At 48.2% G+C, this 21,221-nt stretch overlaps 1 protein-coding gene across 1 annotated transcript in view; it reads right to left on the bottom strand.

Moving 5' to 3' along the window:
* Positions 1 to 12,601, bottom strand: part of LOC121867915 (glutamine--fructose-6-phosphate aminotransferase [isomerizing] 2-like) — a gene marked incomplete at its 5' end in the record, with an annotated part of 52,990 nt that extends 40,389 nt beyond the window's left edge. Inside the window, 3 exon segments of the mRNA XM_042368052.1 lie at positions 723 to 864; positions 10,641 to 10,807; positions 12,368 to 12,601. Of these exon segments, the coding sequence (XP_042223986.1) occupies positions 723 to 864; positions 10,641 to 10,807; positions 12,368 to 12,601 (543 nt within the window).
* Positions 12,602 to 21,221: the final 8,620 nt, after the last annotated feature.

Genomic DNA, 21,221 nt, shown 5'->3' with positions numbered 1-21,221 from the left:
GCTGATGGTTAAAATTTAAAAACCCAATATTCAATGTAAAAAATATGACTAAGATCTATTGGCTAAGGTTAGGTATACATTATGACATGTCAATGTGAGTGACATAAGGCTGGATATTATCTTTAAGGCTAGATTCCATTGTGTTAGGGTTAGGTTAGGTTACAAAACACGTTAAGATGCTTAGATATCCTTGACATAGGAACAAAATACAGTGGTTACCATGCATGAAGTAAAGTATTTATTGGTTTGGATATGTAAGAGTAGAAGATAAACCACATAATATTAGTGCCGTAAGAATGGCCTCTGTCAGAAATATATACAGTAGCTGCTTCAAGACTAATAAATTACCAATCATGTTTGCAGATCATCAACATAACTAACTGATCAATTTTAAAACATTTACCACTAAGCATAAGTAAAAAATATCATAGTGTATAAGACCAAATGACAATTACTGCATCAATAAATATCCTAAAGTTCTCATTGAAGTCATATATATACTGTAGTGTAAGTTATTACTTATTACGGTATAGTATCTTCTTTCTGATGATCAATAAACTGTACTGTATCGTCTCTGTCTATATCCTGGAGCTATTATTACAGGTAAGACTCATATAATGGCTGTGTGATACAATACTGCACTGTACTGTTTATCATTTCAGTGATTAAACCAAAATAATGTTGCAGCACAGCACAGTAGTGACCACAGGAGCAGTACTCACCTTTGCTGTAGAGGATGGGGATGTGGTCACTGGAGAGCTTTTCCTTGGTCTTAATGCCCACCAGGAGAGGAGAGCCTCGTCGGGTGGTCACCAGCTCCCCGGGGAAGTGCTTGCTCTTGAAGGCCAAAGCAAAGGCTCCCTCCTACAAGATTTACACCAAGTTCAAAATGGGTCACTTATTAACATTATACAATGAAGCCAGAAAAAATTATGTGTTAGCAATATTAAAAGCATTATTTGTTTTTAATTAATTATTACTGTTTAACAAAATGCATTAAAACACATATCAATAAATGCTATTATGGATATACTGCACTACTGTAAAACTAGTAAACAGACAATTTCTTAAAACAAAGGGAGCAATAACATGGCAGTCCCCGACTTACGACGGGGTTAGGGACCCAAATCCAGGTTGTAAGTCAAAAATGCGAAAATAATACATAGAAAATCTAAAATGGGTGTCTCTTTTTCTTCTCAGCACCAGAAAACTCTCACTTTTAAGCTTGACAGCCATTTTAAAGGGAATTACAAACGAAAATTTTGTCAGTACACAGCGCAATCACTAACGTCAGGACTCGAAAATACGTAATTTGAAAAAATTTTGGTACGACTGGGGCGGTCGTATGTCCGGATGGTCGTAAGTCGAGGAGAACCTGTACTCTAATACTGTACAATACCATCCATTTTTGTAAGTTAAAATTGTGTCTATAAATTAACAAGTTCAGTTACTTCAGATCTACCAGAAGAGAAACAGCTGAATGTGTTAAAACACCTGCAGTTACCTAGCATACAGTACAATATACATAATGTAGTGGGCAAGGGGTGATTTAATAAAAATCTATAAGGAACTCAGAGGACATTACTCAATTGAGTGTTCATACCTTCAACTAGTGGATGCCCGTTACACTAGGGGTGACAGCTTAACTCTCCCGTAGACTTTTGACGCAGATTGAGTCGCTAAACGCTCCCGTGCTGGCCTGACCCCTTCCACTCAGTTGTATCTCATACTGAGAGCACCCCCCCCCCCCTCCAGTAAGCAGAAATGCTGGAACAGTGGGCCGGGCCTATCAACAATCTGAGTTCCTCCCGTTCACCTTGTGAGCCGAAAGATGCGTCAAATGGGTACAATTTGGGTTTGGATCACTCTACCCAATATTTACCAAAATGGAAAAATGTTCCTGTTACCGACGCAACCTGTGACGAAAGACCGCGAAGAGTTGATAATTCTGACCATGGTCAAGAATACCAGAGAGTTAAGGTTGAAGAAGCCACAAGTCCACAAAATTGTCAGGGCAAATTTTTTCAGTGAGAATTGTGAACTCTCGGAACAACCTGCCAGAGTGTTGTGACGGCACCGAGTGTGAGCTCTTTCAAGACCAGAGTTGACCAACACTGGAGCAGGTTCAGATACATTCAGGAGCCGGTGCATGCCCAGTACTTGCCAACAGTGTGTAACACAGACGTGACCGACCGCCCAACCAACTAATGAGCCAATCAGTGGCAAAGAGGATAAAAGCAAAAAGTAAGAGAGAGAGAGAGAGAGAGAAAGAGTACAGGTGTATTCCCATAATTAAATGAGGGGAAGTAACAGACAGAAAAGATATTAACTGCAGTATAGAATAGTAATTGTTTTTGTAAAGTTTTGCTGTCTGCCGTTTGGGGAAGGATAAGGGATGGTAGGCTGGGGAGGTGAGGGGGGGAGGTAGGGCTGGGGCAGGGGGGAGGCAGGTGGCTGGGGAGGCAGGTAGGGCTGGGGAGGCAGAGGCTGGGGTAGGGAGGCAGGGCTGGGGTAGGGGGAGGCAGTAGGCTGGGGGAGGCAGGTAGGGCTGGGGAGGCAGGTAGGGCTGGGGTACAATATACTGTACAGTGTACAATTAATTTATATATACCAAGTACTACAGTACTATACTATTTCCACGCTAACCCGGCCCGTAAGTCACGCCCCTCGTCTATAGCTACAATGTGTTCACAATTGGTAAGCAGAACTGTTATTATCCAAAATAATGTCAAATATCTGGACTATCAAAATGCAAATGATTTCAAAGCATTAGCACTTCAGGGAGGATGTTAGAAAATTTTAAATATTTATCATAAAAGGTCAGCTCTAATGTGCCTTGTGTGAAGGATTGTTAATCCTGACCTAAGACCCCCAGTCTACTAGGGTAATTTAGGTGCCAGTTCCAGAATCATTACTGTCACCTTTTCTAGGGATCTTAATCAAGTCTTTCTGGAGGTAGGGTCTCCATGTCTGTGTACAGTAATCCAGACTGGGACGTACTGTACGTGAGATATGAACAGTTGAAGGAACATTTTACTATCTTTGTATTCGAAGGTACGTTATATAATGCCTAGATCATTCTCCTCATTAACAGTATCCAGGAAAATGTTGTTTACAGAAGAGTTGTGCTTAAGGTTGTTGTATCCTACATGTAGGGTCTTGTGTCGAAATAAACTGTCAAAGCTAAAGGTTCATAAGAGTCCCGGCCCTGACATGGTGCATCCCAGAGTGATAATAGAGTTGTGCAATGAGCTTGCTGAGCCCATAAAGATCCTGTTCTGTAAATGCCTGGATGAGCAAAAGTTCCCCAGTACTGTAACTGAAAAAAGGTTTTGTGAGTCCTATCTTCAGGAAAGGTGATCATCACTCCATGAATAATTATAGACCAGTGAGCCTGACCAGCATAGTATGTAAAGTACTTGAGAGCATTATAAGAGATGCCATGATGGAACATCTACTATGAAACAACCTTGTAAAGAACTGCCAACACGGTTTTATGCCGGGACAGCATACCCCATGAGAGGCTGAGAATTAAACTGGAAGGGTATGGGATTCAGGGAAGTGTCCTAGCGTGGATCAGAGACTTTCTGCATGACAGCAAGCAGTGTGTGGTGATTAATGGTAAGAAATCATCATGTGTATAAGGCAGTATATTGGGCCCATTGTTGTTTGTGTTTCATAAATGACATGCCGGAAGCTATACACTCCTCCATACAAATGTTTGTGGATGATGCCAAGTTATTCAGGGAAATTAAGAACCAAACAGACTGTGAAGAGCTTCAAAAAGATCTCTGAGTTTCAGGAGTGGTCGAAGAAATTGCTGCTAAGATTAAATGTCACAAAGTGTAAAAGGCTGCACCTGGGACATACCAACGGCACGAAGAAACTGCATTAACAGAGACCGAATGTGAAAAGGACCTGGGTGTGTATGTTGACAATGAACCGAGGTTCTCGGGCCATTGTGAGAAGAAGGTGAATCAAGCAACTAAATTATTAGATCTTATATGAAGGTCATTCAGATATCTAGATGGTCTGTCTCTCATAACAATCTTCAAGAGTCTGGTCCCAAAGATATGCTAGGGACTGTCAGTTGATTGAAAATGTCCAAAGGAGGGCCACCAGACGGGTCCAACTAATTACCCAAATGTACCCAAATGTAGCCACAATTAAGTCAAATAATGGTCCTACATGAATAAATCGGACTGCCAATCACTTCTCGACTAGTATTTGGTGTCACAAAGTCACAAAAAATTGGAAAACGTAATTTAATCTGAGTTAATAGATCGCGTGCATGTACCGAGGGAGCGAGTAATTACCCAAATATACCCAAATGTAGCCGCAATGAAGTCAAATGATGGTCCTACAAGAATAAATCGGACTGCCAATCACTTCTCGACTGGTATTTGGTGTCACAAAGTCACAAAAAATTGGTAAACTTAATTTAATCTGAGTTAATAGATCGAGTGCATGTACCTAACCTAACCTAACACAACTCAGATTAAATTAAGTTTACCAATTTTTTGTGACTTTGTGACACCAAATAATAATCGAGAAGTGATTCACAGCTCGGTTTATTCTTGTAGGACCATCATTTGACTTCATTGCGGCTACATTTGGCTACATTTGGGTAATTACTCGCTCCCTCGGTACATGCACGCGATCTATTAACTCAGATTAAAGTAAGTTTTCCAATTTTTTGTGACTTTGTGACACCAAACACTAGTCGAGAAGTGATTGGCAGTCCGATTTATTCATGTAGGACCATTATTTGACTTAATTGCGGCTACATTTGGGTACATTTGGGTAATTAGTCGGACCGCCCACCAGACTGGTGCCGGCACTTTGGAACCTCAGTTATCCAGGGAGATTAGAGCATCTGCAATTGCCTAGCTTATACTACAGACGGGCAAGGGAGACCTAATTGAGGTGTATAAACATCTCAAGGGGCACTACTCTGTCGAGTGTCCTTACCTGGAGCTGGCAGACGCTTGCCCCACAAGGGGTCACAGCTCAAGGTTGAAGAAGCCACAAGTCCAGAAAACTGCGAGGGCAAACTTTTTTGGAGTGAGAATTGTGAACCGAGTGTGAGCTCTTTCAAGACCAGACTTGACCAACACTGGAGCAGTACTTGCCAACAGGGTGTAACAGACGTGACCGACCGCAGAAGCGGCTAACGAGCCGATCAGTGGCAAAGAGAATAAAAGTAAAGGAGTATTTGCCTGAGTCGAGACCATTTCAACAGTTCATGCTGGTCTTCCTGTATTGTTGCGACATCGTCTTGACTTGCTACCTTCCCAAATACCATCGTATCATCCGCAAACTTGGAAATGTGGCTTGATACATTGTCATCTTTGTCATTTATGTAGATCACAAACAAGATGGGTCCAGGGCTAGATGCTTGTGGTACTCCACTGAGAACCTTTTTTCCATTGTAATCCATTTATTACCACTCTATGTTGCCTGTCTTTGAGCCAGCTGTTAATACACTGTACACTTTTAGGTAAGACTGTACTGTATTATGTCAGTTGAAGGTGGGTTATACTAGGTAACATAGTCCAAAAATAAATAATTATGTGAGAGTAGATCCTAAACGATCCAAAAATGCACACACACACACACATTTATATATATACAGTATCATGAACAATTATATACAGTACAACAAAAGAGTTATAAACAACACAAATACAACTAAGCAGCCAACACTTGCTAACTAACTGTCAGGGAAACTGAAGATTACAGTATATTTTATGGTTCATGTGTGGCTGGGAAGGGTGAACCCGCCCAGCCACACAGTTCTAACTCTCACTTTCTCTTAAGAGTTTTCACTTTCAGGTGAGCGAGACTGCACCTTCCCCCTGGCAACATACGGGTCTGAATACTGCTGTAGTAGCTTTATGGGAGACAAATGGAGGTACTGACAATGGTGTTTATTGATCTAAACCTTTATTTAACCAACATTCTTGTACAATAGTTCTGCCTTTACACAGTACAGAGGAGATTGTGTAAAACCACGTCAGATAACAAGTATTGCACACACACAACCTCCATAAACATGTTCATAGTAACGTCCGGTACACTCCTAACATATATAAAATAAATTATACAGTGTTACTTAAACTCACTAGACTAACCAAACATATATTAATATTCAAGAAATTTTTAAAGTTGTATAAATATTTTATCGTTATGGCTGACCAGCTAGCATGGGCCTACTGTAGTTTTATCAGTAATTTCTTTGGGGTAAAGTACTCTGAATAATGTTGTGAATGTATAAATGATCAGCTTTCTCTTGTTACAACTGGACTGCTGTTATTCTGACTCACCTATAATATAATAAATGTACCGCTCACCAGCCATGAACCGGTCACATACAAGATGCCAGCGTGGAGACCACTAGTGACGGTGTACAGTACAGTGCCTCACTATAACACCACTAGTGAAGGTGGACGACAGGTTAGGTGTACAGTACAGTGCCTCACTATAACACCACTAGTGAAGGTGAACGACAGGTCAGGTGTACAGTACAGTGCCTCACTATAACACCACTAGTGAAGGTGGACGACAGGTTAGGTGTACAGTACAGTGCTTCACGATAACACCACTAGTGAAGGTGGACGACAGGTCAGGTGTACAGTACAGTGCCTCACTATAACACCACTAGTGAAGGTGGACGACAGGTTAGGTGTACAGTACAGTGCCTCACTATAACACCACTAGTGAAGGTGGACGACAGGTTAGGTGTACAGTACAGTGCTTCACTATAGCACCACTAGTGAAGGTGGACGACCAGTTAGGTGTACAGTACAGGAGGAGTGCCTCACTATAACACCACTAGTGAAGGTGACGACAGGTTAGGTGTACAGTACAGTGCTTCACTATAACACCACTAGTGAAGGTGGACGACAGGTCAAGGTGTACAGTACAGTGCTTCACTATAACACCACTAGTGAAGGTGGACGATGGAGTTAGGTGTACAGTACAGTGCCTCACTATAACACCACTAGTGGTGGTGGACGACAGGTAGGTGTGAGTACAGTGCCTCACTATAACACCACTAGTGAAGGTGGACGACAGGTTAGGTGTACAGTACAGTGCTTCACTATAACACCACTAGTGAAAGGTGGACGACAGGTCAGGTGTACAGTACAGTGCTTCACTATAACACCACTAGTGAAAGGTGGACGGTAGGTTAGGTGTACGGTACGGTGTAGCTTCACTATAACACCACTGAGTGAAGGTGGACGACAGGTCAGGTGTACAGTACAGTGCTTCACTATAACACCACTAGTGAAGGTGGACGACAGGTTAGGTGTACAGTACAGTGCTTCACTATATAACACTTCCATTGTAAAGGAGATGAGAAGCATTTTGGAGTGCACACGTGTGGCACAGTTGTTTTCACTGTGTGGCACAGTTGTTTTCACTGTGTGGTACAGTTGTTTTCACTGTGTGGCACAGTTGTTTTCACTGTGTGGTACAGTTGTTTTCACTGTGTGGTACAGTTGTTTTCACTGTGTGGCACAGTTGTTTTCACTGTGTGGTACAGTTGTTTTCACTGTGTGGCACAGTTGTTTTCACTGTGTGGGACAGGTGTGTTCAACTGTACGTGGGACAGGTGTGTTCAACTGTACGTGGGACAGGCGTGTTCAACTGTACGTGGGACAGGTGTGTTCAACTGTACGTGGACAGGTGTCTTCAGCTGCGTGGACAGGCGTGTTCAACTGTACGTGGGACAGGTGTGTTCAACTTTGTACGTGGGACGTGTTCAACTGTACGTGGGACAGGGTGTGTTCAACTGTACGTGGACAGGTGTTCAGCTTCACGTGGGACAGGCGTGTGTACGTGGGACAGGTGTGTTCACTGTACGTGGACAGGCGTGTTCAACTGTTCAACTGTACGTGGACAGGTGTGTTCAACTGTTGGGACAGGTGTGTTCAACTGTACGTGGGACAGGCGTGTTCAACTGTACGTGGACAGGTGTGTTCAACTGTACGTGACAGGTGTGTTCAACTGTACGTGGGACAGGTGTGTTCAACTGTACGTGGGACAGGCGTGTTCAACTGTACGTGGGACAGGTGTGTTCAACTGTACGTGGGACAGGCGTGTTCAACTGTACGTGGGACAGGTGTGTTCAACTGTACGTGGGACAGGTGTGTTCAACTGTACGTGGGACAGGTGTGTTCCTTATCATCACTCCTGGCTCTGACATGTCCTCTCTTTCCTGGTCTTACTCGCTGTCTATCACGCCACTGTTCCATCTATCACGCCCCCAGGACACAACACTGACTGATGCCTCCCCCACAACACACATACGTACACCACACTAAGGGAACGGCGTCTGATTGGCTGAATCGTGATGGGAAAATGCAGTGATGGCGAACATTTAATTTTCGTTTTATATAACCTAAAACTATATGGAAAGCGGGTTAATATATTATTTAAAATGTTGATGTCTATAGTGGACGACGCGTTTTGGTTTTCATCATAAGGCGTAATATACTGTAGCCCATCAGAGCCGTCGTTTGCACCTGTATGCCTCAGCCAATCAGAGCCGTCGTTTGCATCTGTATGCCTCAGCCAATCAAAGCCGTCGTTTGCATCTGTATGCCTCAGCCAATCAGAGCCGTCGTTTGCCCCTGTATACCTCTTGTGTACGTCTCAGCCACAGGGAACCAGTTTAGGACATTTACAAACCAGTTCTCATCCTATATTTGTCCAGACACCGTTGACAGCTTGATGTGTGAGGTGGCTCCAGAGCTTTTTAAAACCTTCCATAATACTGGACAGACTTTCTGAAGACAAAATACAACATTCCTTGTCAATGAAAATATCGTGTACAACAGAAAGTTAGCTGACTGAGTATACCAACGACTTAGGTAGATAGTGTGTCAAGTTATCAACATCTGTATAAATTAAGAGGGCAACACTGCTATATCGGCCATTGGCTTCTTAATACGAATGTGGCTAACTGTAGCGCACATTAAGTGGTTTATTACTACTGTACACCAATACTGCTTCATTTGTTGCTGCACACACACATGATCAGTTTCATAACCTTTGTTTAAATGTGTTACGTTTCGTGTAATCAGAACAAGTTTGGCAGCATTATTATTAATGAACTTATTTACACTCATGTTGGCAACTGTGTCCTGCCTCTACAAGACCCGGGAAGAACATAAGAATGGCGGAAACTGCAGTGGGCCTATTGACCCATACTGGGCAGTCCCGTTTATACCCAACCCCTATTGCTCATATAAGCATCCAACCTATGTTTGAAGCTATACAGCGTATGCGAGTTAATGATGATATTTGGTAACTTGTTCCATTCATCCACTACTCTGTTTCCAAACCAGTGTTTACCTATTTCACGCCGAAATCTAATTTTGTTTATTTTAAAACCATTGTTACGAGTTCGCTCCTGGTTGGATAGTTTGAGTACCTTTGTAATGTCCCCTTTGTTTAACCCTGACTTCCATTTATACACCTCTATCAAGTCGCCCCTCGCTCCATGTCTCTCGAGGGAGTGCAAATTAAGATGCTTTAACCTGTCTCTATACTCAAGGTTCCTAATGCCCGGGATTAGTCTTGTCATTCTCCTCTGGATTCTTTCCAAGGATTCTATATCCATTCTGTAATACGGTGACCAGAACTGAACTGCATAATCCAAGTGAGGTCTCACAAGCGCAAGATATAATTTTAAGATGACCTCGCTAGTCTTGTAACTAACACTCCTTTGTATTAACCCAAGTATTTTATTAGCCTTGTTGCGAGCACAAACACATTGTTTACTTGGCTTAAGATTCCTACTTATCATTACTCCTAAATCTCTCTCACAGTCGGATTCCACAGTGGCATCGTTGTTCATTTGGTATCTGGTTTCCCTGTTTACATCTCCTATACTGAGTACTTTACATTTGTCTACATTGAATTTCATCTGCCATTTTTCCGACCATTCGAAAAATTTGTTTAGATCTTCCTGTAGTTTTGTGGAGTCCTCATCAGATTTAATTACACGTCCTATTTTAGTGTCATCAGCAAATTTACTTATGTTGCTGTCTATGCCGATATCTATGTCGTTCATGTATATAATAAATAATAATGGTCCAAGTACTCATAAAGAATATCAACATTTATATTCCACATGACTGATGATGAAGGACCCATTAAGAGGGACGTGCCATAAATAAACCTCACAGATTAACGTCCATAATCACCAGTTAGAAGACATTATTAACGTATGTTATCTTTTAAAATACTGTTCCTCAATAAATGTTTATGCTTGAGAAAGTGAGGAAACATCTAGCCGGAAAATCATTAAAATATTTGGTCTGAATTGGTGACAAAATTGGCTTTTACATCCGACGTCAAGGAAGAACATGTAGGAACCTCTAGTGATCCTGACCCCGTCTCCTCTCCCCAGCCTTTGTCAGAAATCACAATACAAAAAACTTCCAGTTTCACATAACATCGGTCGGTAGCCAGTGAGGAGGATAACGTTAGTTCTGTCCTGACAATACTGTACTCAGAGTCACAAACTGAGGACACATTCACCCCTCGCCCTGAGAACATTCACTCAGCAACCGTGAACAACTTGCACTGGTGAGTTGAGAGCCTGAGCTATACAGTATAGTACTCACCAGCTGTTGGATAACCTGCTCCACCAGTTCCCTGAAGGAGTAGGAGGGGTGGAGGGTGTGGAGGTGCTTGATCAACTTGGCGATGATCTCAGTGTCTGTGTCCGACTCAAACTTGTGGCCCTTCCGGATGAGGAACTGTTTCACATCCTTATAGTTGGTGATGATGCCTGCCAGAGCATAAAGGATGGTGGTGATAGTGGTGGTGATGATGGTGGTGATGATGGTGGTGGTGGTGATAGTGGTGATGATGGTGGTGATGGTGATAATAGTGGTGATGGTGATAATGCCTGTCAGAGTATAAAAGATGGTGGTGATAGTGGTGATGATGGTGGTGATGGTGGTGGTGATAGTGGTGGTAGTGGTGATGATGGTGGTGATGGTGATAATGGTGGTGATGGTGATAATGCCTGTCAGAGTATAAAAGATGGTGGTGATAGTGGTGATGATGGTGGTTGATGGTGGTGGTGGTGATAGTGGTGGTAGTGGTGATGATGGTGGTGATGGTGATAATGGTGGTGATGGTGAATAGTGATGGTGATAATGCCTGTCAGAGTAAAGATGGTGGTGATAGTGGTGGTGATGGTGGTGGTGATGATGGTGGTGATGGTGATAATGGTGGTGATGGTGATAATGGTGGTGATGGTGATAATAGTGGTGATGGTGATAATGCCTGTCAGGTATAAAAGATGGTGGTGATAGTGGCAGATGGTGGTGGTGATGGTGGTGGTGATAGTGGTGGTAGTGGTGATGATGGTGGTGATGGTGATAATGGTGTGATGGGATAATAGTGGTGATGGTGATAATGCCTGTCAGAGTAAAAAGATGGTGGTGATAGTGGTGATGATGGTGGTGGTGGTGATGGTGATAATGGTGGTGATGGTGATAATGGTGGTGATGGTGATAATAGTGGTGATGGTGATAATGCCTGTCAGAGTATAAAAAGGGTGGTGGTGATGGAAAGGTGGCAGGTAGGGTGGCAGGAAGGGTGAGGAAGGGTGGTGAAGGGTAGAGTGAGGAAGGGGAGGCAGAAGGGTGGCAGGAAGGGTGGCAGGGAGAGAGGAGGAAGGGTGGCAGGAAGGGTAGAGTGAGGAAGGGTGGGAGGAAGGGTGGCAGGGGAGAGTGAGGAAGGGTGGGAAGGGCAGAGGAGGGAAGGTGGCGGGAAGGGTAGAGTGAGGAAGGGTGGCAGGAAGGGTGGCAGGAAGGGAGAGGAAGGAAGGGTGTGGCAGGAAGGGAAGGGAGGAGAGTGAGGAAGGGGGTAGGGAGAGTGAGGAAGGGTGGCAGGAAGGGGAGAGTGAGGAAGGGTGGCAGGAAGAGAGTGAGGAAGGGTAGCAGGAAGGGCAGAGTGAGGAAGGATGGCAGGAAGGGTGGCAGGGAGAGTGAGGAAGGGTGGCAGGGAGGGGTGACAGGGAGAGTGGGAGGAAGGGTGGCAGGGAGGGTAGAGTGAGGAAGGGTGGCAGGAAGGGTGGCAGGAAGGGTGGCAGGAAGGGTAGGAAGGGGGGAGGAAGGGGTGGCAGGGGAGAGAGGGGAGGGTGGCAGGAAGGGTGGCAGGGAGAAACACTGAAGGTATACAAACAATGTGTATAGCGAGTCGCTTTAATTATGTATAATGAATGTTATTTTCTCCTTAAAGCAGAAAACTATATCAAGCAGGACTACTATAATGAGAGAGAGAGAGAGAGAGAGAGAGAGAGAGAGAGAGAGAGAGAGAGAGAGAGAGAGATACATACCATTATGCACGACAACAAACTCGTTGAGCTCATCAGACCGCTGGGGATGAGAGTTAATGTCGGAGGGCACACCGTGAGTGGCCCAGCGGGTGTGAGCAATACCAATGTGGATGTTCAGTTCCCGGTCAAAGTCTAAGGTATCCTTCTGGGCCTCGATCTTGTCTCGCAGGCACTTGACCTTACCTGTCTGCTTCACCAAGGTCACGCCTTCGGTAGTCGAGTCAATACCGATGCCTGAGGGAGGAAGAGGACAGTACACGGTTAAGTTAGGTTATGACCTTACATCACCACCAACACCCCCTATCACCACCAACACCCAAACACTATCACCACCAACACCCCTATCACCATCAACACCCCTATCACCACCAACACCCACACCAGCAACACCCCTATCACCACCAACACCCCTATCACCCACCACACCCACACCAGCAACACCCTATCACCACCAACACCCCTATCACCACCAACACCCCTATCACCACCAACACCCCCTATCACCACCAACACCTCCATCACCACCAACACCCCTATCACCACCAACACCCCTATCACCACCAACACCCCCCCACCACCAACACCATCACCACCAACACCCACACCAGCAACACACCATCACCACCAACACCCCTATCACCACCAACACCCCTATCACCACCAACACCCCTATCACCACCATCACCCACACCAGCAACACACCATCACCACCAACACCCCCTATCACCACCAACACCCCCTATCACCACCAACACCCCTATCACCACCATCACCCACACCAGCAACACACCATCACCACCAACACCCCATCACCACCAACACCCCTATCACCACCAACACCCCTATCACCACCAACACCTACCTCCACCAACACCTACCTCCACCAACAACACACTCCCAGTCCCCACCACCATCACACTGGACACACAAACTATCACCAGCACCAACACAAACATTCACCACCTCACTCTATCACTCACAACCCCGGACTACAACACACTGTACTCACAACCCCTGACTACAAACACACTGTACCCACAACCCCGACTACAACACACTGTACTCACAACCCTGACTACAACACACTGTACTCACAACCCGGACTACAACACACTGTACTACAACCCGGACTACAACACACTGTACTCACAACCCGGACTACAACACACTGTACTCACAAACCCGGACTACAACACACTGTACCACAACCCCGGACTACAACACACTGTACTCACAACCCCGACTACAACACACTGTACTCACAACCCCTGACTACAACACACTGTACTACAACCCGGACTACAACACACTGTACTCACAACCCCGACTACAACACACTGTACTCACAACCCGGACTACAACACACTGTACTCACAACCCTGACTACAACACACTGTACTCACAACCCCGGACTACAACACACTGTACCACAACCCCGACTACAACACACTCTCACAACCCCGACTACAACACACTGTACTCAACCCCGGACTACAACACACTGTACTCACAACGACTACAACACATTCACAACCCCGGACTACAACACACTGTACTCACAACCCGACTACAACACACTGTACTCACAACCCGACTACAACACACTGTACTCACAACCCCGACTACAACACACTGTACTCACAACCCCGGACTACAAACACACTGTACTCACAACCCAGGACTACAACACAGGTGTTGTAATAATAACAGATTCCTGGCGTGTGTCTCAGCTCACACTTGATGAAAATAATTGTCTTGTATAATTTAACTCTTTGTAATAATAATAATAATAATAATTAATAATAAATAATAATGACAGGTTAATCATATGGTAAGTTAGAAATGTTATTCATTATATTAATATTATTACTGTATTATTATTATTATTATTATTATTACCCACACACACACACTGTAACTCATAGATAGGAAGCAAAGTTAATAATATCAATATATTAAAACAATAAACGGTTAGAAACAAAAACATGAACTCGCTGATTTACCTGGAGATTATATTCTAAATAGCGAACAAATAATAAGATAACGGAGACTGTGATATACGATAACCAGTCCAGGTAAACAACTCCGGGTCAGGTAGCCTAGTGTGATGCTGCCTGATGGTCCTGCTCACAACTCCGGGTCAGGTAGCCTAGTGTGATGCTGTCTGATGGTCCTGCTCACAACTCCGGGTCAGGTAGCCGAGTGTGATGCTGCCTGATGGTCCTGTTCACAACCCGGGTCAGAAGCCTAGTGTGATGCTGCCTGATGGTCCTGCTCACAACTCCGGGTCAGGTAGCCTAGTGTGATGCTGCCTGATGGTCCTGCTCACAACTCCGGGTCAGGTAGCCTAGTGTGATGCTGTCTGATGGTCCTGTTCACAACCGGGTCAGGTAGCCTAGTGTGATGCTGCCTGATGGTCCTGTTCACAACTCAGGGTCAGGTAGCCTAGTGTGATGCTGCCTGATGGTCCTGTTCACAACTCCGGGTCAGGTAGCCTAGTGTGATGCTGCCTGATGGTCCTGTCTCACAACTCCGGGTCAGGTAGCCTAGTGTGATGCTGCCTGATGGTCCTGCTCACAACTCCGGGTCAGGTAGCCTAGTGTGATGCTGCCTGATGGTCCTGTCACAACTCCGGTCAGGTAGCCTGGTGTGATGCTGCCTGATGGTCCTGTTCACAACCCGGGTCAGGTAGCCTAGTGTGATGCTGCCTGATGGTCCTGCTCACAACTCCGGGTCAGGTAGCCTAGTGTGATGCTGCCTGATGGTCCTGCTCACAACTCCGGGTCAGGTAGCCAGTGTGATGCTGCCTGATGGTCCTGTTCACAACTCCGGGTCAGGTAGCCTAGTGTGATGCTGTGCCTGATGGTCCTGTCTCACAACCCGGGTCAGGTAGCCTAGTGTGATGCTGCCTGATGGTCCTGTTCACAACTCCGGGTCAGGTAGCCTAGTGTGATGCTGTCTGATGGTCCTGTTCACAACTCCGGGTCAGGTAGCCTAGTGTGATGCTGCCGATGGTCCTGCTCACAACTCCGGGTCAGGTAGCCTAGTGTGATGCTGTCTGATGGTCCTGTTCACAACTCCGGGTCAGGTACCAAGTGTGATGCTGCCTGATGGTCCTGTCACAACCCGGGTCAGGTAGCCTAGTGTGATGCTGTCTGATGGTCCTGTTCACAACTCCGGGTCAGGTAGCCTAGTGTGATGCTGCCTGATGGTCCTGTTCACAACTCCGGGTCAGTAGTCTAGTGTGATGCTGCCTGATGGTCCTGCTCACAACTCCGGGTCAGGTAGCCTAGTGTGATGCTGCCTGATGGTCCTGTTCACAACTCCGGTCAGGAAGCCTAGTGTGATGCTGTCTGATGGTCCTGCTCACAACTCCGGGTCAGGTAGCCTAGTGTGATGCTGCCTGATGGTCCTGTTCACAACCGGGTCAGGTAGCCTAGTGTGATGCTGCCTGATGGTCCTGTTCACAACTCCGGGTCAGGTAGTCTAGTGTGATGCTGCCTGATGGTCCTGTTCACAACTCCGTCAGGTAGCCTAGTGTGATGCTGCCTGATGGTCCTGTTCACAACTCCGTCAGGTAGCCTAGTGTGATGCTGCCCTGATGGTCCTGCTCACAACTCCGGGTCAGGTAGCCTAGTGTGATGCTGCCTGATGGTCCTGTCTCACAACTCCGTCAGGTAGCCTAGTGTGATGCTGTCTGATGGTCCTGTCTACAACTCCGGGTCAGGTAGTCTAGTGTGATGCTGCCTGATGGTCCTGTTCACAACCCGGGTCAGGTAGCTCAGTGTGATGCTGTCTCATGGTCCTGCTCACAACTGGGTCAGGTAGCCAGTGTGATGCTGCCTGATGGTCCTGCTCACAACTGTCAGGTAGCCTAGTGTGATGCTGCCTGATGGTCCTGCTCACAACCTTCAAAGTGTCAGGAAAGCCAGTGTGATCAAGCATTGAGTCCTGCTCATAAAGTTGTTTATGGTCTTATCAAATGTCAGGTAGTTAGTGATGCTGCCTCATGGTCCTGCCCAAGCCTCAGCCAGGTAGCCTAGCAGATGCTGCCTGATGGTTTCAATACCAAATAAATAAAGATGCTGCCTTATAGTCCTGCCTACAAATCCAAAACAGAAATAGCAAAGAATGAGAAGCCATACCCCCAGGTCAAGAAGCCTAGTGTGATGCTGCCTGATGGTCCAGCCACAACCCGGGCCAAAGGAAGAGTGCCACTGATGGCCTGCCACAACCAGGTCAGGTAGATACACAGATGGTCCTGTTCACAACGTCACACAATGAATATAAGCCAGCACAGAGAATAATATATGTGTACCCAACAAAACTAACCTACTGAGAGAAGGACAGCATGTATAGACAGGTAATAAAATAAACATTCCACAAACATGAAGATAAATAAATCAAAACAAAAAAATTTACAGACATTTAACAAATAACACATAATGTACTTAAGCCTAACCTAATGAAACAAACAAATGCAATCCAAGCCTTAACCTACTACTACCAACTTCACTCACCAAACCCCAACCCATCCAACCAAACGTATCGTCTAACCCAACACTTCAGGTACAGCACAGGATGCTTACATCAAACTGAAATAAATTAATTTCAGTATCACAAAAAGTGTGTGTGTGTGTGTGTGTGGACACAATCCAGCAAAGAACAACATACTCACATTATCCTGTTTATCCCTCACTTATCTCTATTATTTTCCTGTTTATTCCGTCTTGATAATTGAAGAGGAGACAAGAGGAGGGGCAGGAGGAGACACAAGAGAGGGGCAGGAGGAGACACAAGAGGAGAGGAAGCCAAGAGGAAGAAGGAGACACAAGAGGAGGCAGGAGGAGACACAAGAGGAGGGCAGAGGACAAGAGGAGACACAAGGAGGGGCAGGAGACACGAGACAAGGAGGAGGCAGGAGGAGACACAAGAGGAGAAGAGGGCAGGAGGAGACACAAGAGAGAGGCAGGAGGAGGGCAGGAGGAGGGCAAGGAGGAGAGACACAAAGGAGGGAGAAGGCAGGGGAGGAGGAGGAGGAGGAGACAAGGAGGGGCAGGAGGAGCACAAGAGGAGGGGCAGGAGGACAGAGGAGGCAGGAGGAGACAAGAGGCAGGAGGAGACAAGAGGAGGGCAGGAGGAGAGGGAGGAGGGGCAGGAGGAGACACAAGAGGAGGGAGGAGACACAAGAGGAGGGCAGGAGGAGACACAAGAGGAGGGCAGGAGGAGACAAGAGAAGAGGGAGGAGACAAGAGAGAGGAGGAGACACAAGAGGAGGGGCAGGAGGAGACACAAGAGGAGGGGCAGGAGACACAAGAGGAGGCAGGAACACAAGAGGACACAAGAGGGCAGGAGGAGACACAAGAGGAGGGCAGGAGGAGGCACAAGAGGAGAGGAGAGGAGGGGCAGGAGACACAAGAGGAGGGGCAGGAGGGAGGAGGGGACACAGGAGGAGGGGCAGGGACACAAGAGGAGGGCAGGAGGAGCACAAGGGGAGGGGCAGGAGGAGACACAAGAGAAGGGCAGAGGAGACAAGAGGAGGGGCAGGAGACACAAGAGGAGGGGCAGGAGGAGACACAAGAGGAGGGGCAGGGAGGAGGACAGAGAGGGCAGGAGGAGACAAGAGAGGGGCAGGAGGAGACACAAGAGGAGGGCAGGAGGAGACAAAGAGGAGGGGGCAGAGGAGGCACAAGAGGAGAGGGGGCAGGAGGAGACACAAGAGGAGGGGCAGGAGGAGACAAGAGAGAGGGGCAGGGAGGAGACAAGAGGAGGGCAGGAGGAGACACAAGAGGAGGCAGGAGGAGACACAAGAGAGAGAGAGACACAAGAGGAGGGAGGGAGGAGACAAGAGGAGGGGCAGAGGAGACACAAGAGGAGGGCAGGAGGAGACACAAGAGGAGGGCAGGAGGACACACAAGAGGAGGGCAGGAGGAGCACACAAGAGAGAGGGGAGACACAGAGGAGGGGCAGGAGGAGACAAGAGGGAGGGGCAGGAGGAGACACAAGAGGAGGGGCAGGAGGAAGACAAGAGGAGGGGAGGAGGAAGCAAAGAGGGAGGGGCAGGAGGAGACAGAGGAAGGGCAGAGGAGACACAAGAGGAGGAAGGAGACAAGAGGAGGCAGGAGGAGACAAGAGAGGGGCAGGAGGAAGCACAAGAGGAGGGCAGGAGGAGACAAGAGGAGGGGCAGGAGGAGACACAGAGGAGGGGCAGGAGGAGCACAAGAGGAGGGGGAGGAGGCACAAGAGAGAGGCAGGAGACACAAGAGGAGGGCAGGAGGAGGCACAGAGGAGGGGCAGAAGGAGGAGGGGCAGGAGGAGACACAAGAGGAGGGCAGAGGATGCACAAGAGGAGGGCAGGAGCAAATGGGAGGAGTAAAGGAGAGCACAAGAGGAGGCAGGAGGGGACAGGAGGAGGCAGGAGGAGGCACAGAGGCAGGAGGAGGCACAAGAGGAGGGCAGGAGGAGGGCAGAGGAGGCAGGAGGAGACAAGAGGAGGGGCAGAGGAGGAGGAGACAGAGGGAGAGGAGACAGAGGAGGGGCAGGAGGAGACAACAAGAGGAGGGGCAGGAGGAGCACAAGGAGGGGGAGGAGACACAAGAGGAGGGGCAGGAGGAGACACAAGAGGAGGGGAGAGGAGGAGACACAAGAGGAGGGGCAGGGAGGAGACAAGAGGAGGGCAGGAGGAGACACAAGAGGAGACACAAGAGGAGGGAGGAGAGACAAGGCAAGAGGCAGGGGAGGGCAGGAGGACACAAGAGGAGAGGGCAGGGAGGAGACAAGAGGAGAGAGGAGGACCAAGAGGAGGGGCAGGAGCAAGAGGAGGCAGAGGAGAACAAAGAGGAGACACACAAGGAGGGAAGGGAGACACAAGAGGAGGGAGGAGGACACAAGAGGAGGCAGGAGGACACAGAGGAGGCAGGAGGGGAGACAGAGGAGGCAGGAGGAGACACAAGAGGAGGGGCAAGAGGAGCACAAGAGGAGGGCAGGAGGAGACACAAGGAGGGGCAGGAGGGGAGACAAGAAGGGGAGGAGAAGCAAGAGGAGGGCAGGAGGAGACAAGAGGAGGGCAGGAGGAGACACAAGAGGAGGGCAGGAGGAGACAAGAGGGGCAGGAGGAAGAGAGAAAGGGGGAGGAGACACAAGAGGAGGAGCAAGGAGGAGACAAGAGGAGGGGCAGGAGGAGACACAAGAGGAGGGCAGAGAGAGACAAGAGGAGGGGCAGGAGGAGACACAAGAGGAGGGAGGAGGAGACACAAGAGGGAGACACAAGAGGAGGGAGGAGACACAAGAGGAGGAGACATGGGAGAGAGGAGACACAAGAGGAGGGGCAGGAGGACACAAGAGAGGGCAGGGAGACACAAAGGCAGGGGCAGGAGGAGACACAGAGGAGGGGCAGGAGGGAAAGGAGGGGCAGGAGGAGGCATAAAGAGGGGAGGAGGAGAAACAAGAGGAGTGAGGGCAAGAGGAGGAGAGGAAGAGAGGCAAGGAGGAGACACAAGAGGAGAGGCAGGAGGAGACACAAGAGGAGGGCAGGAGGAGACACAAGAGAGGCAAGGCAGCAGGAGACACAGAGAGGGGTGGAGGGACACCAAGATGAGGGGCAGGAGGACACAAGAGGACCAAGGCAAGAGGAGCACAAAGAGAGGCAGGAGGAACACAAGAGGAGGGCAGGAGGGACAAGAGGCAGGGAGGAGCACACAGGAGGGGCAGGGAGGACACAGAGGCAGGAGGAGACACAAGAGAGGCAGGAGACAAGGAAGAGAGGGGGAGGAGACACAAAGAGGAGGGGAAGGAGAGACAAGAGGAAGACAGGAGGGGAGACAGAGAGGCAAGCAAGAGGAGGGGCAGGAGGAGACACAAGAGAGGGGCAGGAGAGACACAAAGAGGAGGGGACAATAGGAGAGAGACACAAGAGAGGCAGGAGGAGGCACAAGAGGGGTAGGAGGAGGCACAAGAGGAGAGGCAGGAGGACACAAGAGAGGGGCAGGAGAGAACAAGAGAGTGGGGCAGAACGATGGAGCAGAGAGACACAGAGAGGCACAAGAGAGAGGAGACATGGAGGAGAGGCAGGAGGAAGACACAAGAGGAGGGCAGGAGGAAGGAGGAGGAGACATGAGGAGGGCAGGAGAGTGATGAGCACACAAGAGGACACACAAGAGGAGGGCAGGTGAGCACACAGAGTGCAAGAGGAGGCACAAGAGGAGGGAGAGGAGGTACACAGAGGCACAAGAGAGGCAAGGGGAGGGGCAGGAGGAGACACAAGAGTAAAGGGGTAGGAGGACAGAGGAGGAGGTAGAAGGCAGGAGTGAGGGGCAGGAGGAGGCAAGAGGAGGGCAGGAGGAGGCACAGAGAGGGCAGTAGGAGGAGGCAGCAGGAGACACAGAGGAGAGGAGTGAGTGCAGAGGACAAGAGGAGTGCAGGAGGAGAGGCAGAGGAGACACAAGACAGAGGAGGGGGAGACACAGAGGAGGGGCAGGAGGAGACAATGGAGAGGGGCAGGAGCAAGAGGAGGGGCAGGAGGAGACACAAGAGGAGGGGCAGGAGGACACACAAGAGGAGGCAGGAGACACAAGAGGGAGGAGACACAAGAGAGGGGCAGGAGGAGACACAAGAGGAGGGGCAGGAGAGGCAAGAGGGGAGAGGTGAGGAGACAAGTGTGGGGAGGAGACATAAGAGGGGAGGGGCAGGAGGAGACACAAGAGGAGACACAAGAGGAGGGGCAGGGAGGAGACACAAGAGAGAGGCAGGAGGAGACACAAGAGAAGGTAGGAGGAAGAGGAGGGCAGGAGGAGACACAGAGTGAGTGGGCAGAGGAGACACAAGAGCAATACGTAACTGAAACTGAAGCACTGAG

Source organism: Homarus americanus, unplaced genomic scaffold, assembly GCF_018991925.1.
Source record: "Homarus americanus isolate GMGI-L3 unplaced genomic scaffold, GMGI_Hamer_2.0 scaffold37032, whole genome shotgun sequence".
Taxonomy (NCBI): domain Eukaryota; kingdom Metazoa; phylum Arthropoda; class Malacostraca; order Decapoda; family Nephropidae; genus Homarus; species Homarus americanus.
Note: the sequence above shows the minus strand (reverse complement) of the source record. Positions and strands in the feature narration are given on the sequence as shown.